At 44.9% G+C, this 19,704-nt stretch overlaps 1 protein-coding gene and 1 long non-coding RNA gene across 2 annotated transcripts in view; one reads left to right on the top strand and one right to left on the bottom strand.

Annotated features, from left to right (window-relative positions):
* LOC129333119 (transmembrane protein 68-like) overlaps nt 1-9,038 on the top strand; it is a 50,925-nt gene extending 41,887 nt beyond the window's left edge. Inside the window, exons 6-7 of the mRNA XM_054984543.1 lie at nt 3,595-3,734; nt 8,755-9,038. Coding sequence (XP_054840518.1) covers nt 3,595-3,734; nt 8,755-8,859 — 245 coding nt within the window. The 3' untranslated portion in view covers nt 8,860-9,038. The remainder of the gene's footprint in view (nt 1-3,594; nt 3,735-8,754) is intronic.
* LOC129333120 (uncharacterized) overlaps nt 1-19,704 on the bottom strand; it is a 95,678-nt gene that overhangs the window by 15,587 nt on the left and 60,387 nt on the right. The gene's annotated exons all lie outside the window — the stretch shown is intronic.

Here is a 19,704-nt window from a genome sequence, read left to right as displayed (position 1 = left end):
ATCTAGTTATTTATTTTATTCCACTTACAGCCCACCCTCCTTGCAAGCAGGCTCAGAATGGGTTACAGCATTAAAATAAAATATAAATTTACGTTAAGACAGCAGTCCACAGTATAAAATACCACTCAATACAAACCATCAAAGGCATCTACTATCAAATCCAGCTGAAATGGCTGCAGAGAAACCAGAGAATTCAAATAACTAAATAGATCTGACAAGACCATCCTGGGCAAGCAAGGCGGGGCAAGGGAGGTCAGTAGGGACAGATCGCCAATGCCACAGCCATAGGCCTGGCGGAACATCTCTATTTTACACACCCTGCAGAACTGTAACAGATCCCAAAGGGCCCAGGTCTCCATTGGGAGAACATTTCACCAGGCTGGCACCAGAGGTGACAAAGCTCTGGCCCTGGTCAAGACCAGACAAAAGTCCTTTGGGTTGGGGACAACCAGCAGATGCCTATCTATGGAGCACAAAGCCCTTCAAGGGACATAGTGGGACAGGCAGTCCTGTGGGTATGTGGTTCCAGTCCGTTAAGGGCCTTAAATGTCAGAACCAAAACCTTCAACTGGATCCAGAACTCAACTGGGAGCCAATGCAGCCGACTCAGGATGTACATGTGCCTTAAGCAGTGTCTCGGTAAGGACATGTGCCACTGTGTTCTGTCCCAGCTGTAATTTCTGAGACATACTCAAGGGCAGCCTTATTCTACATTTCTGAAAAATGTCACCTTCCACAACTTTTGTATATAATAACACCCAGCCTGAAAGTCTCACAAGTTTGCTAACTATTTTGAAAATTTTTGGTCACTAAAAAAAGATTATCCGGTTAATACCTTTTTAAAAAGAATCTAATAGACAAATGTGGCTGCAAAGATTAGGCCAATTAGCATGAAAATTTATTTTTTCTGGCCTTATTCATTGCAAAATCATTAATCACTCCACTCAAGTCAATTTCTCTTGAAAGTTCACTCTTAATAGACAAGATGACAAACAGTGAAATCCTAAGCGGAATTATTCCAGTCTAAGCCCATTGAAATCAGGAACCAGGAATCATGAACCAGGAACCACAAACTGGCACAAACTGGGACAAGTTTACGAACCAGTTCGCCTTTCATGGGGTTTAAATGCCCCTTTCCGGCTGCTTAGCAGCAGCAGGGAAAGGGGCATTTGACAGTTTAAAGGGTGCTTTCCTGCCTTGCAAGCAGCAGGTCCCTTTAAACTATCAGCTGGCAGGTAGAAGGGGGGGAACCCCCCTCACCGCCTGCCAGCTGATAGTTTAAAGGGACCTGCTGCTTGCAAGCAGCAGGGCCCTTTAAACTGCCCAAACCCCAGCCCCCCTCATCCCCAGCCCTAGCCCCAGCCCCGCACTTACCTTGCCCTGTGGGCCTGAGGGGCAGGGAGGCCATTTTTGGCCTTCTACACCCCCCTGTGGGCCCACGTGGCAGCAGAAGAGGCCAACAATGGCCTTCCCACTCCTCGCAGGAGGAGGGGGAGGATGCCGCAGGCCCGCAGGGCAAGATAAGTGTGGGGCTGGGGCTGGGGGCTGGAGTTTGGGTAGTTTAAAGGGCCCTGCCTCTTGCAAGCGGCAGGTCCCTTTAAACTATCAGCTGGCAGGCAGCGAGGGGGGATCCCCCCTGCCAGCTGATAGTTTAAAGGGACCTGCCGCAGAAAAGTTTATATGGCCATTTCGCTGGAGATGGCCATTTAAACTGCCCCTTTAATATGACCCAAACGAACTAGTAGACCAGTTTGTGGAAGTTCATGGAAATGAGCTTCCACGAACCACTGGTTCGTGAACCACAAACTGGCCTGGTTTGTGCGGTTGTTTGGATTGTAATTCGATTCATGCCCATCTCTATTTAGGATTCCATTGTAAGTGGCTTAACGTTTCTTGCCTCGTTATAGAACGCCTGCAATGTTTGATGTGCTAGTTTTCTGAAAGTTCTTCCAGCTTCTTCCAGTCACTGTCAGTGTGCAAAGAATCCACAGGGCTATGAACATTTCACTGAAAATTAGTTGTCACAGACTCAAGTCTCTATATTGAAATCATTTCCATCTTGATTTTGTTCATCTGCTTCCCTAGTTACTGCATTGTTGTCTGACTGCAGAAAGGCCTTGTCTGATTTGAGAAGTCAGAGCAAGGATTGGTTTCCTCTAGCTTCTTCTTTTCTCTTTCTGTTACATTCTTATGCTTCTGCCTGTCTGATTTGTATTTGCTCCCTCAGTTGGAATAAAGAGGCAGACACAAGGCTTGGGTACAAATGGGACATTTTATTTGACAACAACATTAATGCTAACATGGCAAGGGCCTACCTAACAGTACAGCTGGGGTCACCCCTGGACCTCTGCCTTAGCCTGTCTGAGTAAGCTCCACTGCCCCAGGTGTGAGCCATACATGTGCATGGCTGGGACCCAGCTGGCAGGTGAAATGGTTCCCCCCTCCAACTGCCCCAAGCAATGAGGGCCTGAGGGGAGGACTGACATGTCCAGGCATTCTGCACTAAACAGTCTGCCCTCACAACTGGCTGCCGTAAAGCCCATCAGCCAATCCTGACAGATCCCCAATTCCCCACCAATGGGAATGCGCCAAGGGTGCTCACCGGCCTGCTAACTTTTCCCAAACTTGATCTTGCTATCGCCAAGGCCAAACCTCTGCTTCGGCCTTTGCACCCCACAGATGGTCTAAAGCCAACAGAAGCCCTTGCTACTGGTCATGTAGAAATGTTTTTCACCACTAGGTGGACACCATCTCCTCTGTAGAGGTCAGCCAATTCGGCCCTTATTTTAGGATAGGGCAAGTATATATCTAATCCCTCCTCCAAAGCATAATATAGGGTTCTATTGGCCTATGCCTAGCCCATTCAATACCTTTTGGGGTCCAAGCTTCATGCACACACCTGGTGGGGAAGCATTGTAGACCAAAAGATGAGCACACCAGGCCACTGTTTGCCTATACTCTGCAAGACTGTGTGTACCTGTACAAAAGGGCCATGCCCTGACAAGCCAAGGTCATTACCACCAGGTGAATGACCAGAACGTAAGGCAGAGGACCTCCCCTCCCCTCAAGCCAGCAGGCCACTACTTGCCTATGCATTGCAAGTCTGTGTGAGCCTGTAATGAAAGGGGGTCATGCCCTGCAGCCAAGGTCATTACCACTCAAGCCAAAATAACAATTCTCACTGCTAATTTGCAGTATGACAGAAGCCATTCACAAGTGGCATTGACTGCCTCTCTTCCTTTGTCTGAAAACACTTCATCTGAAAACTCACCCTTTATCAACTCCATTCTCCTCTACACTCAAACATTTCCATTAATTTTTTGAAAGAGATTTTCAATGTGATTCTATGTATATTGACTCTGAACAGCTAAGTTCCAAGGTCAATGTTGATCAAACACATTTTGGAAGCATCCCTAGTAAATGCTGGAGATAATTATATTATATTACACATTACATTAATGGAGACAGGTTGATAAATGCTGCACGCTTCCGTAAGTTCTAGTTAAGCCCTCTTTTGCCAATATAGACTTACATATTAAGTATGAAGTCAAAAACTTTCTCTTGGTATGCTACCCAATTTACTCTTTCAAACAGGAATACTGAAATGGCTGTACGAATATAGCCGATTGCCACTGGCTCCTGTATATGGAGGGTATCCAGTCAAATTGCGCACCTACTTGGGAGAGCCAATTTTGTATGATCCAAATATAACTGCTGAACAGCTGGCTGAAAAGGTAAGCTGATACACTTCTTGAAAATCTTAAGAGTACAAATTCCAGTACAGCTATGGTCCTACTTGGTATCCCTGGGCAAGTCATTCTTTTTCCAGGCTCTGTTTCTCACCTGTCAAATGATTATGGAGTGTTATTGTAAAGTTGTATAGTTTTCTGCTACTCCTTTATGGACCCTTTTGTAACTTCAGCCTTTGCAGTGCTATTGTTGATGTTATACATCAAAGGGTGCTCTAGCAGGAGGGTTGGAAGGTTTGGGAAAGCATTGCCTGCCTCTGAACATCCACAGAATGAAATTCTGAAATTTTGTAGATCCTCCCTTCCTGCCCCTTCTCTCTTCAAATTTCTCTTTTGATCAAAATAGAGTTGATTAAAAAAAGACTCCAAATTTATAAAAACCTCCACCCCCACCACCTCTCACCTGACATGGGGGGAAAGGTGGAGGAAAACAGCTGAAAACTCTGGGGCATATTCTAGAATGCTCCTGTGTGATGCCAGAAATGACATTCCCTGCACAATGTGGAAGTGCTGGGTTGTGTGGGGGGCTGATTCAGTAAAAATTGGTCCCAAAGATTAAATTTGGAGCCAGTTTTTATGGAATCAGCCCCTGGCATGATCCTTTGTTTCCATGTTGTGCTGGGGAAAATGTTATTCCCAGTACAACATGGAAGAGTTCTGGAACACTCTTGGGAGTTTTCAACCCCATTCTCACTCCCCCACAATGCCCACCATTCATCTGCTTTCACCCCCAGGGGACCTGGCGACCCTACTTCAGGTCCATCCTGGGGGGGCGGGGGGTGTCACTGAAAGGGTACTGGAGGGTCTCAATAGGCAAAAGAAAGTAACCTGGGAAAAGCTGGACTATGTGGCAGAACAGCACCAGGCTACAAAGGCTACATGTGATGGGCCAGCCAGGGGACAGAACAGTAGAAAATGGGAGCAGGGCCAGAGTTGGTAAGAGAAAGTATGAAGTGATGGGAGTGAAAGAGAAAGAAACAAAGAAAGGATGGAGGAGAGGAGAGGAAACAGGCCAGCAGTAAGAGGAGCAGGAAGCTGAAGAAAGAGGTGAAACAGACTAGGAAGAAGTGCAGAATTGATCAAGGGATCCAAGAAGGGCTGGGATAATGCTTAGATGAAGGAAACCATGAGTGACTGTACTTTATTCATGCCAATGATTGTGTTTCTCTGGGCTTTTCTGCTTGGTAGTGACTTCATGAGGCCAAGGAAGGTGTCTTTGAGGTGTCCCTTCTGCCAGAAGGTGCCTCAGAATGATGATGATATCAGATCCAGGTCAGAGTATTGTCAGATACAATTAGGTAGCAAAAACCATTCACTGCCAACATAATATGTAATATCATCTCAACATTTCAGATTCTCCAATTGCCATTATAGAGTACAGTCCAGAAATAAAACATATACAAGTTTCGCTGACTTCAGTGGGAAAGATTTCAGCATGTATTATTATTATTATTTTATTATTATTTTATTGTATTTGTATTCCACCCTCCCCGCGAGCAGGCTCAGGGTGGATAACAGCATTGAGAACATTTAAAACATTCCATATAAAACATTTAAAAGCATCATACAAAAATATAAAAATAGCAGCACTCTTTTTCTTGATGGCGGCAATACAGTTAATAACAAATAGTGCAACAGTACAGTTGAATATAGCAGCAGCTTAAGAACAGTGGTGGGCAGCTCTCATAGGGAGGAGGGTAGATATTGTAACCTCCAGCCAGTGGAGGCCCAGCCTCAGCCATAAACCTGGCAGAACAACTCTGTCTTACAGCCCCAGCGGAAAGATAGTAGATCCTGCCAGACCCTGGTCTCGGTAGACAGAGTGTTCCACCAGGTAGAAGCCAGGACTGAGAAAGCTTTGGCTCTAGTCGAGGCCAGGCGGGACTCCTTGGAGCCAGGGACTAACAATTTCTTTTCTCCTGATCAGAGGGTCCTCTGGGGAATATATGGGGAGAGATAGTCCCTCAGGTATGCTGGCCCCAGTTGCACAGAGCCGCACAGGGCCTAATAGGTCAATACCAAGACCTTGAACTGATCCAATACTCCACTGGCAACCAATGCAGCTCGCACAATATTGGTGTAATATGCACCCTATTTGGTGCTTTCATAATGATGCACGCTGCTGCATTTTGTACCAGCTGTAATCTTTGGGTCAGGCTCAAGGGTAGGCCCGTGTACAGGGGATAATCTAACTTAGAGATGACTGTTGCCTGGATCACTGTAGTTAAGTCACAGGTAGACAGGTAAGGGATGAGTTGCCTGGTCTGCCCCAGGTGGAAAAAAGAAGACCTGACAACTGCTGTGACCTGTGCCTCCATTTTCAGGGAGGCATCTAGGATCACCCCCAGGCTCTTAACCCTTGGAACTGGCACAAGCTGTGCCCCATTGAGGGCCAGGAGCCAGAGTCCCGAATCCAGTCCTCTGTGGCTCAAGTACAGGACCTCCGTCTTTGTTGGGTTCAGTTTCAGTTGATTCTGTTTCAACCAATCAGTCATGGCTGCAACACATGTTCCAGGATGTCTGGAGCTGAGCCGGGCCATCCGTCCATCATCAGATACAGCTGGGTGTCATCTGCATATTGATGGCACCCAAGCCCAAAACTTCGCACCAGCTGGGCAAGGGGGCACATATAGATGTTAAACAGTAAAGGGGAGAGTATTGCCCCCTGCGGGACCCTGCACACCAGTGGGTGACAGGGTGACAATTTCTCCCCAAGTGCCACCCTCTGTCCCCGACTGTAGAGAAAAGAGACAAGCCACTGTAAGGCAGTCCCTCGTATCCCCACATCGGCGAGGCGGTGAGTCAGAAGATTGAAATCGACTGTGTCAAATGCTGCTGACAAATCCAATAATATCAGCAGCGCTGAACCACCTCGGTCCAGATGTCTGTGAAGGTCATCCATGAGAGTGACCAGCAGCATCTCCATCCCATGTCCTGGCCGGAACCTGGACTGAAAGGGATCTAGGGCGGAGACATCATTCAGAAAACCCTGTATCTGTCCCACCGCCGCCTGCTCAATCACCTTTCCCAGAAATGGGAGGTTCGAGACTGGGCGATAATTGACCAGGTCAGTGGGGTCCAGTGATGGTCTCTTCAGGAGAGGTCTCACCACGGCTTCCTTTAGTGGCCCGGGAAAAACCCCAGTGTCCAAGGATGTGTTAACAATGGCCTCCAACAAGGACCACAGACCATCGGCACTGGCCTTTAACAGCCACGATGGGCATGGATCCAGGGGGCACGTGGTGGGCCTAATTGATTGCAAGATCCTGTCAATCTCTTCCCCAGAGAGTGGACTGAACTGATCAAATATTGACCCTAAAGATGGCCAAGGGGTCTCTAGTTCCTTCACTGTATCAACTGTAGCTGACAGGTTATGGCAGAGAGACAAAAAAATTTCAGCAAAAAAGCTCCCCAAAGCCTCACAGCTGATGTCCGAATTCTGAATTTGATGGCCTCCCCCTGGGAGGGAGACTAGTGACTGAACCACATTGAACAACTTTGCTGGGCGTGAGCTAGCTGATGCGATGGAGGCTGTATAAAATTCCTTCTTCACAGCCTTCACCACCATCTCATAGGCTTTCATAAACGTCCTATAAGATGATCTTGCCTCTTCGTCACGAGATTGCCGCCACACTCGCTCAAGCCGTCTTGTGTTTAACTTTTCCACAAAAATAAACTTATAAGTACTTAATTTGGACTGAATTTTCATTGTCATTTTTTGCCCATATTTTGAAAACAAACTGTTGTAAAAATGCATATAAACTTTATTGGTAAAGGTTTTGTTTTTTGAACTCTGTATTTTAGTAACCTTTGTAGCGCATAGTCATATATTTGTCTTGACTTTCCTCCCCCTTCTTACCCCCTTTTTCTGTACCCTCTTTTGTTTAAATAAAATAATAATAAAAAAGGAAATACTCAAGATAATAGGATGATGTAAGCAAACCTATGTGGTTAGGTAATATATAGTGTTAACCAAGTAGAAAATACTGAACATCTTGACTAATTAATGAAAATATTTAAGATGTGATCCAGAATTCTGCTGAATTCTCTCATCTTCCTTCTCTTTCATGCACTGGTCCTGCATGTGGAACTCCTTGCAGCCAACCCCCTGCAAGTGTAGCTCTCTTTCTGTATTTGAACTGCTTAAATGGGATATTTGCACATATATAACAATGCACAAAGGGTGCAGATTCTACAATGCCCTGTGCTATGCAAAATTACTGTGCCATCAGGCTAAAATGGAGCTTACAGAAGGCTCTGAATGCCCAGCCTGCCTGCAACCCTGTTCTTTTAAACATGCATTGCAGTCCAGATTGAAGTCCTCTGGTCTGCTACTCTCCCTGTTCAAGCCATGCAACTGGCCAAAGGGGGCAGATCTGCAGAAAGCTGTGTGAATCACCTGGCTGAGATCCAGTGCTGGGCACAGAGTCCTTCTGTTCCTTCTCTTCATCAACCCAGGCTAGAGATCCCAAGTGCCCACAAGTGGCAGGCAAACTCCCCGCAGTTTGCCCCACAGCCTGCCAAATCTCTGATGACTGGCCACCAGCAGGCAACTTGTGCAAGTGAGTGGTGGGAGCACTCCTAGCAGGGTGTGATGTCACTTCCTGAAGTGACCCTGTCGTTCTGGCTGTGGGAACACTCCTCCTCTCTGTGGGAGCCAATTTTGGCCCCCGACAGTCTGTTGCTGAAAGATTCAGCCCCAGCAGTCAGCACGATGATGTCACATCCAGAAGAGACATCATGGTGCCGAGTTCAGGAGTGTGTGTGCACGCACGCAAGAAGCACATGTACGGTCAAGTTTCCAGCCTCCCCCACTCCTGCCGGAAGAGTCTAGGGAACTGGCAACCCTAATCCAGGCACAACAGGTGCTCCTGCTTATGGCCAAGACCTCAACTTCCGAATGATTCTCTTTTTCTTGGGGCTTCTGCTGTTTTAAAATTAGGACTGAAATTATTATGGTGCCATTTGCCTGTCCTTTACAATTTGTGTTTTTGTTTCTTTTCAGACAAAGATTGCCATCCAGGCTTTAATAAACAAACACCAAAAACTACCAGCAAATACAGGAAGAGCTCTGCTGGAACGATTCATTGGCAATGACAAGAAAGGCTAATTGTGTTGAACAGACTGTGTGTGTATATTTGCTGAAAATATAATCGACATGCTAGGTTACTGATTCTTGTCAAACCTGTATATTTTCTTTAGAAAACTGCTAAAAATGTAAGTTTTCAAGGTCCTCACCAGATTTTTCCTAATAATTTATTTCATTTGCAATAAAGTCCATAAATATAAATAAAATTCTCATTGTGGTGTAATGGACAGATTATTGGATTACGATCTGAGAGACCGAGGTTCAAATCCTTCCTGTGCCATGGAAGCTTACTGGGTTACCTTGGGTCAGTCTCTCTCAGTCTAATTTATCTAATAGGATTGTTGTGAGAATAAAGTGGAAGAAGGGGAGAACAATGATGTTCGCTGCATTGGATCCCCATTGGGGATAAAAGCAGGGTATACGTATTTAAATAAATAAATATCTTGGAGCACATGAATTTACGATCATATAGCAGATCATGTTGCTTCTTCTCACTGTTTCCTTTTTCCTTATGTTATATGGTGATACAATTTTAGTAATTGGTTCTGGGAAGGGGGAAAACTTGAAATAAAGTCTATGTGCTACAGGGTATTTTTATTGTTTGGTTTTGGGAAAAAAAAGAAAATGCCGTAATAAATGAAAACCACCACAACAAATGGATTCCTAGGATGCAGTGAATCAAATACCACACATTTAAATAACAAATTTCACTTAACTTAGTATTCCAAGCAGATATTAGGAGAGTGTGGTCATTCATATTTATACTTGTATTTTTTACATTGTAAAAATAGGAATGGGAGCTGGAGTCCAATGAAGCAATTACTGGTTTAATAAGCATGCTGGAAATACAACCCATTGCTGTTAGAACAGCTGATGATTTTGAAAAGATTCATTGAAGTAAAAATATATTTAAGGTTGTTTAGTATGCCACAGTATCTAACAAAATGGGTCTCAGTTCACAAACGTTTGCATTTTAATCTTTAAGGTATTTTAAGATATTGTTCATTATTACCACCTATCCATACTGTCCTCATCCAATGTCTTCCTTTCCAGTTTTTACCTTCTTCCCTTTCTCATATTCAGTCTCCATTTTAGCATCTCACTTAAATTTCAACCTCTCCGCCATCTAATTATGTAACTAGCTCTTATTCATAGTCCCATGACTGCTATGAGGCAGATGCACAACACATCACCAAAGGACACTGCACATTACATTTTTATATGTAATATATGTATTTTAAAATGCGATTTTATGCAGTTACTCCAATCTAAGTACATGGATTGCAATAAGCTTAGACTGAAGTAACTCTTCACAGGATTGCACTGTCGTACACAAATGCAAGGTGTGAAGCATTAATGCAAAAAGCACCAGTTTACAATCTGTATCATATGCAGTTGCACAGCAAGTATATATTATTGGTAAATATGGGCTTGCTACTACATTACTCCCCAACATTTTGAAGCCACAGTACTTCCAGTCCATGTTACTGAGCTCTGCAGAAAGGGTGAAGCTGTGCCATTACCAGTGGTCCTTGGAAAGTTGTGACAGTGTCATTGGGGGCATAATTGCAGCACCATGCAGGCATGCAGCTACTGAGTGACTAGTAGAAAACAATATGGGCACAGATGATATCTACCAGGGCTAATATCAGCTGGGGGCAATTTATATCAAGAGGAAGGTATATGTGCTTAGAAAATTTTCTTGTAAGTATGGAAGTTGTGAGTCCTCTAAATCTTCAAAATCAGCATTTCTCTCTTGCACAGGGTCCCAATCTGATCCTTCATCATCTTTAATTTCTAGTTTCTCACCATGTGTGTGTTTATACTAATGGATAATCATGGTGAAATTTTCACCTTTGTCTCCACTCATCTTGAGAATTTACTTGAGAATAAGTATGTTAAATAAAACATTCCCTCAATCTATCTTCAAGGTAGGTTGGCTATCAACCACTCAACACAAAGTTTGGTCATCCCCATCTGTGCTTGTCTGCCAGCAGATACAAGCATATACTTCCTTCTGACTCTTGCATTAATGCAAACTGACTGTACATCCTGTATCATCATTTATAGCATGGGAAACCATGAAATGACTCCCTCTCTACATTTATCTTACCTTTCTGCCAGTAGTACAAGTGCTCCTCTGTGCTCCTGCAGAACATGTGAGCTGGCTTGTACCATCTACTAATAAAGACAGAAGGGGAAAAATCAGATCTCTGTGGCATCATCCCTCCTATTAGTCCTGTTTATCTGCCAGCAGTATAAGTAAAACCATACCATGCGTGCCTAGCACACATGCAGATTTAGATAGTGGAGAACACTAATTATTTCTATTGTGTCACTTGATAAAGGAAGCTGCCTCCCCCCCCACCCATCAATGGTCGCACTCAATAAAAATAATTGGAAGATCAATGTGTTTTATGTCATTGCAAAATACTGTTGCAAATTACTTCATGGCTTTGGAGAACATATCAAACATTCTGAACCTATCATGGTAAATTATGAAGCTTTAGATCAGAGATATGAAAGAACTCTGGAATCAGGCCCAAAGTTGTGGCATATTTAGTATTGAGGGCATTTTAGGATTTAGGATCAGGGCATTTCAAGTGTGGCTTTCTGTTTCCTACCAACCCTTGTTTACAGATACGTTTTGCTGTGCTACAACTGCAGCTGCAGAACACTTTGCCACATTCTTCTTTCTCTGCAGTTTCCTGAACCCTCTGGAAAGTACTGCTGAGGGCTGGGCCCCCTTCCAGAGCTGTATGTAATGACATATGGAGGGGGGAGCTGCAGCAGGAAGAGAGACTCAGCAGAAATTGCCCTCCCTCAGCTTCGTATAACATTTTGATCCGTTTACCTTTTTACTTTGCTTGTGCCAAAGTAAGGGGAAATTATTTGCCAGTTTCTTCCTTGCTGCAGCTCCTCATTTTGCACTCAACACTGAAGGGGATTCCAACCCAAAGCAGATTTTGAAGAAGAATCCTGGGAAGAAAGCAGGAAAATTCTTTTACAGCTCTCTCTATTCCTGAAAGGATTGTGCCTATGGTGGTGGTGGAAAGTAGCATCAAGTCATAGCAAACTTATGGTAACCCCTGCTGGGCAAGACACTAACAAAGGCAAGCCCCACTCTCCACCTCCCTTTCTCCTTCACAGGAACTGGTTGCTGGGATGGCTATTTAACAAGGGCCTCATGCAGGCAGGCTTCGGTGCAATGAGACCTTGTTGAGGGACACCTGGTTGCATGGAACATTTCCCTTTGATCTGTGGCTAGTAGCCAGGGGGATGCAAGCCCTGCCCTCCACCTCCCTTTCTTCTTCACAGGTACTGGTTGCTGGATTGGCTGAAGGGTGAGCGCACAAAGGCTCTTGGCCCATGGCTCTTAGCCTGGTGTGCACAGCTCTTGCATGAGGAGGATGACATGAGAGGAGAGTAAGAGTTCCAATAATCTGTACTACTTCTGGGAAAGATGCAACACCTACTGGACACTGCTTACTTAAATATACCATGGTTGTAGCCCTAGACTGTTGTCTGACTTGAGGTCACAAATATATTTGATATACGACTATGTGGTTTTGGGATGCACTATATGGAATAGTGTTTTAATGTTTTTATAATGTTTTAATTGTTTTTAAACTTTATGTAAAAATTGGATGTTGTTACACCGCCCTGAGCCTGTCTGATGGGGACGGCGGTCTAGAAATGTAATAAAGCAAGCAAGCAAGCAAACAAACAAACAATTAAATAAATAAATTTGTGAGCTTTCTGGTGAATTTACTATTCAAGTGCTGATGGGAACTGGTAGATATAGGGGTGGGACTTACCAAAGACAACCAGTATCAAGCAACAATGTTCGCTGTTTATCTAACCTCTCTAGCATTCCAGCTGCTGACAATGAGGCCACTTCTGCCTCCACTGCTACACTAATACTATGCAACACCAGATCTATTAGGAACAAGGTTGCATGCATTGCTGGGATGTTTCAGGGAGAAGAAATTGATGAGGCTTGCATAACAGAGACATGGCTGCAGGAAAATGACATATCTGTCCCAACTAACTCCCCCTGGCTAGTTGATCCTATACCAACCTCCCTATGATAGCCAGGGAGTGCTATTATTCCTTGTGAATCCTTCAACTTCTGCAAACTTCCAGTACAAGCTATTGTCCGGTGTTCAGGATTATCATATTCAATACCCCCATGCAGCTGAAGCTGATGGCTGTTGGGGTGATTCTGTTATTTGAACCTGGGGTGGGAAACTGGAAATGGGAACCTATATCTACTTGATACTTGTCTGTAGCTGCCAGTCCTAGCAAGGATGGTGTAAGTGCATGATACTGGCATCTTATCAACAAAGAACTTTTACTCATGCAGAGAGTTGCCTGGCATCCTTACAGCTATAGCTGGTATTGACTGTATGCTCCTGCCTTCGGGAACTAAAGACAGATTGAGTATTCCGCTTGTTTACAGACTGCCCAGCTTCTCAATAAACATACTTTCTGAGGTGGCAGAGCTGCTAGCAGATATGGTGTTGGAGACACTTAGACTTATTGTTCTGGGGGACTTCAATATCCACGCTGAGTGTTCTAAGTAGAGATGGGCACGAACAGCAATACGAACAAAAATAAAGCCACGAACAGCCCAATCTGCTGTTCACAAACAAACTGTTCGTGAGGCCCCATTCTAAATGAACAGGTGGTCATTGCAAGTCTCGTTCATTGCTGTTCGTCAAGCCAGACAGTCTGGCACCTGCAATCAATTCCCTTGGCAACTTAGGCAGGGATTGTCTGAACTCTGAACTCCTGCTGTTGCCCTGGAAACCCCAATCTAAGGCAAATTTAGCTTGATAGGCAGGTCTTCCTTTCAAGTGTGGAGCTCCAAATTTGTTACAAGGGAGCAAAGACCAGGGGGGAGGGGGGCTCCCAGCTCTGGCTTAGTTTGCAGACAGTGGAGAGGGAGAGACAGTTGCTGTAGGCATTTTGATAGAGAGAGTGCATTGGAGTTTGAATTTTCTTTGTGTGTGGTGATATAGGGATCTACCCCTTCATGTTCCCGGGCTGCTGCCAGGCTCTGGGCCAAACTATTATTTATTATTGGTACCTTTCCTGCTGCCTGCTCAGGTAAGGTTTCTGGGAGTGGTGCAGTAGGGATCCACCCCTTCAGGTTCCAGGGCTGCTGCCAGGCTCTGGGGCCAAGCTATTATTTATTATTGGTACCTTTCCTGGTGCCTGCTCAAGTTTCTGGGAGTGGTGCAGTAGGGATCTTGACCAAACTTGGATGATGGCTGGAGGAGAGCCTGCTGGCCCCCATGAACAGCCAACCACAAACATCTTTGTGAACAGGGCCATGTTCATGGTTGTTCATGAGTCCCTGTTCGTGGATTGCAATGAACAATGAACATCATGTTTTTGTTTTTTTCCTGTTCGTGCCCATCTCTAGTTCTAAGTCAGGTCTGGTCCAGGATCTTCCATTAAACTTCCACATATGCAAATGCGTTGTTCCTAGAGTATTTTTAAATATCGTCCAGTGAGTAGTTCTGTTGGCATGGGTTGGAAGCACAGCAATGTAAATGCTGTTTTGAGGTTATATGCTGTTATATCTATCAAGTACAAGGCTCTGAGATGATCTTTTTAAATAGTTTTATACCATGGAGCAAATTTTGATTGAACTATTAATGAATACTCAATTAAGGTGTCCCCATTAAACACTCATTCCAACAAATCAAAATTATTCCCTGAAGATAGCAACAAATAATCTGGAATGGAATAACGGGAGATAATATTGTTGAAAAATTTGGTGTGGGCTTTGTTTTTGCTTTGCAACAGATTAAAACTAAGTTCACCAAATGAATCAATCTTTGTTAGTAGGTGTTTTTTCTATGATTTTAAAATTGCTAAATGGGCACGAGCCCTGATTGTGGGGAGGCCAAGCTCTGTCCGCATCAGAGCAGCTGGCAACCCCCTTGGCAATGCTAGAATTCACCCCAGAAAAAGATTTTTGAATTGTTCCCAGACTTGTGGGTGTTTGTTCTTTCCAACCTCATACCTCAATGCTGTACAATAGCTGAGAAATAACTTTACTGATGTAGAGTTTTATGACTGGATCTGTAAGAAAACCTCTCTTGGTATAAGGGAATCCCATTATTATTCTAACAGTCTTAAAGGCTGAGGGTTTTATGTAAGCTAGACGGACATTCCAGTTCAAGGTTTCACTATATATTAAACCCAGATAGTTATAGGTTTTGCATTGCTCAATTGGAGTGCCATGTATATTCCAAAGAAACTTTTTTGGTTTTTTCCAGAAAACCATTAGTTTTCATGTAATTAATGGTAAGTGTCTCTTCTTTGCAGTATTCACCCAGATTATACAAGAGCCTCTTTAAACCAGTTCTTGTTAGGGAGATTAGGATCATGTCATCCCCATACAACGGAATTAAAATTTTCTGAAGGTCTATAGTAGGCAAGAAAAATTCTGGGTTAGAAAATCTCGGTACAATGTCATTTATGTTCAGGTTGAAGAGTAAGGGGGCCAATACGCACCCTTGCTTTACCCCTTTACCCACTGGAATCTCACTAGTTAGAGGACCTGAGATGCCCACTTTGACTTTTGCATGTGATCTGAGTGTAACTTGTGGATGAGAAGCAGAAGTCTTTTGTCAATATTTGTCTTGGCCAATTTCTCCCAAAGTCTATAGAATCAAAAGCTGTGGCCAGGTCAACAAACACTGTGTACAGAGCTTTGGTTGGTGCATTCATAGCTGAATAGGCCAATTGATATAATGTTTGGCAATGATCTATTGTGTTCTTTGGCCTCTTTTAAATCCTGCTTGGTGAGGGTATATAATTTGATTATTGGTGACCCAATCCTTTAGCTTTTGAAAGAGATATTTTCTGTAAAGTTTTGCTGTAGTGTCAGGAAGGCTTATGGGGCAGTAATTGTATGGATCAGTTTTGTCCCCTTTCTTATGAATGGGGACTACTATGCTGGTTTTCCAGCCAGCTGGAAATATAAATGAGTTGCTTATTTGGTTAAACATTTTAGCTAGTATTGGAGACCACTAGCTGGGAAAAGCTTTTATCAGGTCTGTGGAGATCAGATCCTCCCCTGGAGATTTGTCAAAAGCTAATGATGTAATACGTTTTCTAATTTCGGTCTCTGTCATTAAAGGCCTCTCTGGTAACATATGCAAGTTAACAGCAGAGGACCATTCCCTTGATCCTGGCAACTCAAATGTAGATGGGAAAGATTAATAGATTTCACCAAAGTGCATATGCCAAGTATTTCCAGGTATTTGTGCATCTAGTTGTTGAGGGGGTTCGCCTAACCCAAATGAAACCAGATCCCAAAAGCGGGCTTCTTTTTTTTTTTAGAGATGGCCTGGGCCAGTTCATTCCATAAATATTTGGCATAAGTGGTCTTTTTGCTTTTGAATAAACTCTTATACTCAGGGCCGGCGCGCCCATGGAGGCCAGGTAGACGGTGGCCTCGGGCGCGCGGGCACTGGAGGGACGCTGGAGGGGGTGTTGGGGGCAGAGGCGCGCGCAGCAAAGCTGGCATGACAGGGCCGCCTGTAGCTACTGCTGCAGCCAGCCAGCCAGCCAGCCAGCCAGCACCTTGCTGCCGCCGCCGCCGCCGCCACACACCTCAGCCGGGCGCAGCCTCTGTGCGCCGCTCGTGGCTTCTGCGCCCAGCTGGGGCGCGCAGCGGCGGCAGCACGGAGCTGGCTGGCTGGCTGCAGCAGCAGCTGTAGCCAGCCACGCCAGCTCAGCTGCGCGCTCCTCTGCCCCAGCCGGGTGCAGAAGCCGTGAGCTGCTGCTGGGGTGGCGCACGGAGCAGCCTCCGCACGCCGCTCCAGCAGCAGCCCGCAGCTTCTGCGCTCGGCTGGGGCATGTGGCGGCGGCGGCACGGGGCTGCCTGGCTGGCTACAGCTACTGCTGCAGCCAGCCACCTCAGCTCTGCTGCGCACTCCTCCGCCCCAGCCGAGCGCAGAAGCTGTGAGCTGCTGCTGGGGCAGCGCACGGAGCAGCCTCCACGCGCTGCTCCAGCAGCAGCCCGCAGCTTCTGCGCTCGGCGGTCTGCGCGCAGCCCAGCCCCCCTGTGGTGCGAGATGACGTCTGCGATGACGTCATCACACCTCCCGTGGGGCGCGTGTGCGCCCGCCGCCGCAGGCGCTAAAACCTCTGGCGCCGGCCCTGCTAATACTGGGATCTTAGTATAGTTAGTTGTTCTATGCTGGATGCCTCTTTGCTGCACTGAGTTAACCTCAATTGTTTAACTATTTTTATGGTGTTTTGTAGCTGCTCTGTCCATCTGTATCTCCTGAGAGCAGGAGATATATCTTCAGTGGATTCGGAAGTTGGGGCCAGAGAAATTCTGCTCTTAAAATGTATTACTAGTAGTTTTACCGGGCAATGATCACTTGCAATATTATTACCCACTTCAAAATGGTTCACTTGATCCAATAGTGTGGAGAAGACAGCTATATAATCAATTGTGCTAGCATGCAGAGTAGATAGGTATATATAAGAACCTCCTGATCTGTCAAGCCTTGTCCTGTGCAAAATGTACAGGTTAAACAAAGAGAGCAGTTCTAAAAATTTCAATCAAGATTTGCTAATTACAGGGTCTGACGAGTGACGGTCTAAAAGAGAAGCTTGTTTAGTGACCTAAGTGTAGGTGTCTGTACGAGTCTCAAGGTTTCCCAGGTCACTCCTGGCATTAAAATCCCCACCTAAAATCATCTTGGAACTGGGATACTGAGACGCTAAGTCTTTGACAGTTGTAAACAACTGGTCCCATAATTTCTCTTTATCCTGGCTTCTAGAATATTTGGAGGGTAAGTAAACATTAACACACAGTAAGGTGCCTATGCACTGTCCCTTAATTAATAGTATCTGAATGTAGTTTGGGCAAATGCTTTCTATGACTTGGCTTTCAGCTTTTAAATCGACTGTGATAAACACCTCTAGGCTATCACTCCCCCAGCCTCTAGAATGAGTCTTAATGGCTGGTGTGGCAAATGCTCTGAAGCTCTGGAGAGTTAGGGAAGCAATATCATGAATCCAGGTTTCCTGTACAAATAATACATCAAAACGACACAAAAATGTTAGAAATTCTGTCATGGAGCTTATTATTCCACTCCTTCAAGTTCCATGACAATAACTTTAATGGTCAATCATTTGTGTTTTTATCCCAATCTCCTCTTGAGTCATAGAGAATGCAGCCATTTCTGGGTTGGGATCCTTTGTCGGGAGAATCTGAATCATGTGCAAAAGTGTGATGTGTTTCCAGTTCACATTCCATCAACTGACTGGCATCTGGCTCCTGGTGATTTCCAGGGCCATCTGAAGCAACACCAGGGGATGGATTCATAACCAAAGTACCGGGGTTCACTGCTGCTGGCTCATGTTCTGAGTGATGGAGTATCTGGTCACTGGCAACTTTCTTCTTGGGATTCTCTTGCTGGAGGATTGTAGAGGAGCTGCCTGGGTTCCTTAGATTCACCACTGTTGGAATGAGGGGGGTTGGGAGAGTTGTCATCTCTGAGCAGTTCTCAAACACATTAGATATTGAGGTGAGCTTTGGCCCTTACTCTATTAGTTCATCGTTTGTTCTCAGGAGATTGTCTCTTTATCACTCCTAATCTGGTGGTAATTGCAAGTTGCAAGTTGTTCAGCAGGCGGGAGGGCTGAAAAAGAGTTGAGTAATTCATCTTCAATTGAATTCTCGATAGAGGAGTGTGCTGGGATCATGCTCAAATGTGGGGGAGAATTAGGCCCCTGAGCCCAGTCACTCTGGACCACAACTGACATGGGTTCTGAGGTGGAGCTCTCAGGCTCCATCAGAAAGTCATCTTTTTGCCAGCTTGGTAGCAAAGAGTTTAAGATCAAGTTGTTAAAAACCCGAAGCAGGGAAGATCCTTTTAGAATACAAAAATTCTTTCCGGCGTAGCAATAGGCTAGGAATCCTGGGGTCGCCGAAGGTGAGGAGAACTCTTTGAGCCTGGTGTAGATTATTAAGTGGCTCTACAGAAATTAAGTCCATGGATAGTAGGTTTTCATGTAGAAGAGCTCTTAGATGATAAATGGCCCGTCTTACTGAATTCCAAGATAACCATTCCTTGACACCATTGCTTCTTGTTGACCCGTCCAGCCCTTGGGTTAGAAGCCAGCTGAGTAGTTTACCATGGAGCTGGGTGACCTAAAAAGGGTTGGAGGCCTTTGCTAAGTTTTTCACTGATAAAATAGCACAAATACGTTCTGATCTAGATGCTAGTTGTAATACAGACAAATTGGAAGAAATCCTTAATACACCATCTGGATCACATATGGCCTGCCTTGAACCAGTTACAATGACAGATTTTAACATAATCCTGACATTTGAAGCCAGCTAGGTGACCTTGGGTCAGTCAGAGCTTCTAGCTCTCTCAGCCCCACCCACCTTACAGGGTGTTTTGTTGTGGGGATAATGATAACATACTTTGTAAACCACTCTGAGTGAGTGTTAAGTCATCCTGAAGGACGGTATATAAATCGAATATTGTTGTTGTTGTTGTTCTTTATGAAAGCCACTACTTGTGCACGGGATACTTGCCCATCTTGGCTGTTAAAATCAAGTAAGGACCACAAAAATGAACCACTGAGGTCTACTGTAAATGAATTGTTATGTTAGTGCACCTTCCCCTGGCCGATCAAACAGACAGTTATCCACCCGCTAGTTAAAAAACCATCCCTAGACAAAAATGACATGCAACATTATCACCCAGTCTCTAATCTGCCCTTTCTGGGCAAAGTGATTGAGAGCAGTAGCTGACCAACTCCAGGTCTTCTCGGATAACTCTAGCACTCTGGACCTTTTCCGTCTGGATTCAGACC

This window comes from Eublepharis macularius, chromosome 7, assembly GCF_028583425.1.
Source record: "Eublepharis macularius isolate TG4126 chromosome 7, MPM_Emac_v1.0, whole genome shotgun sequence".
Taxonomy (NCBI): Eukaryota; Metazoa; Chordata; class Lepidosauria; order Squamata; family Eublepharidae; genus Eublepharis; species Eublepharis macularius.
This window is presented reverse-complemented; position numbering and strand designations above follow the sequence as displayed.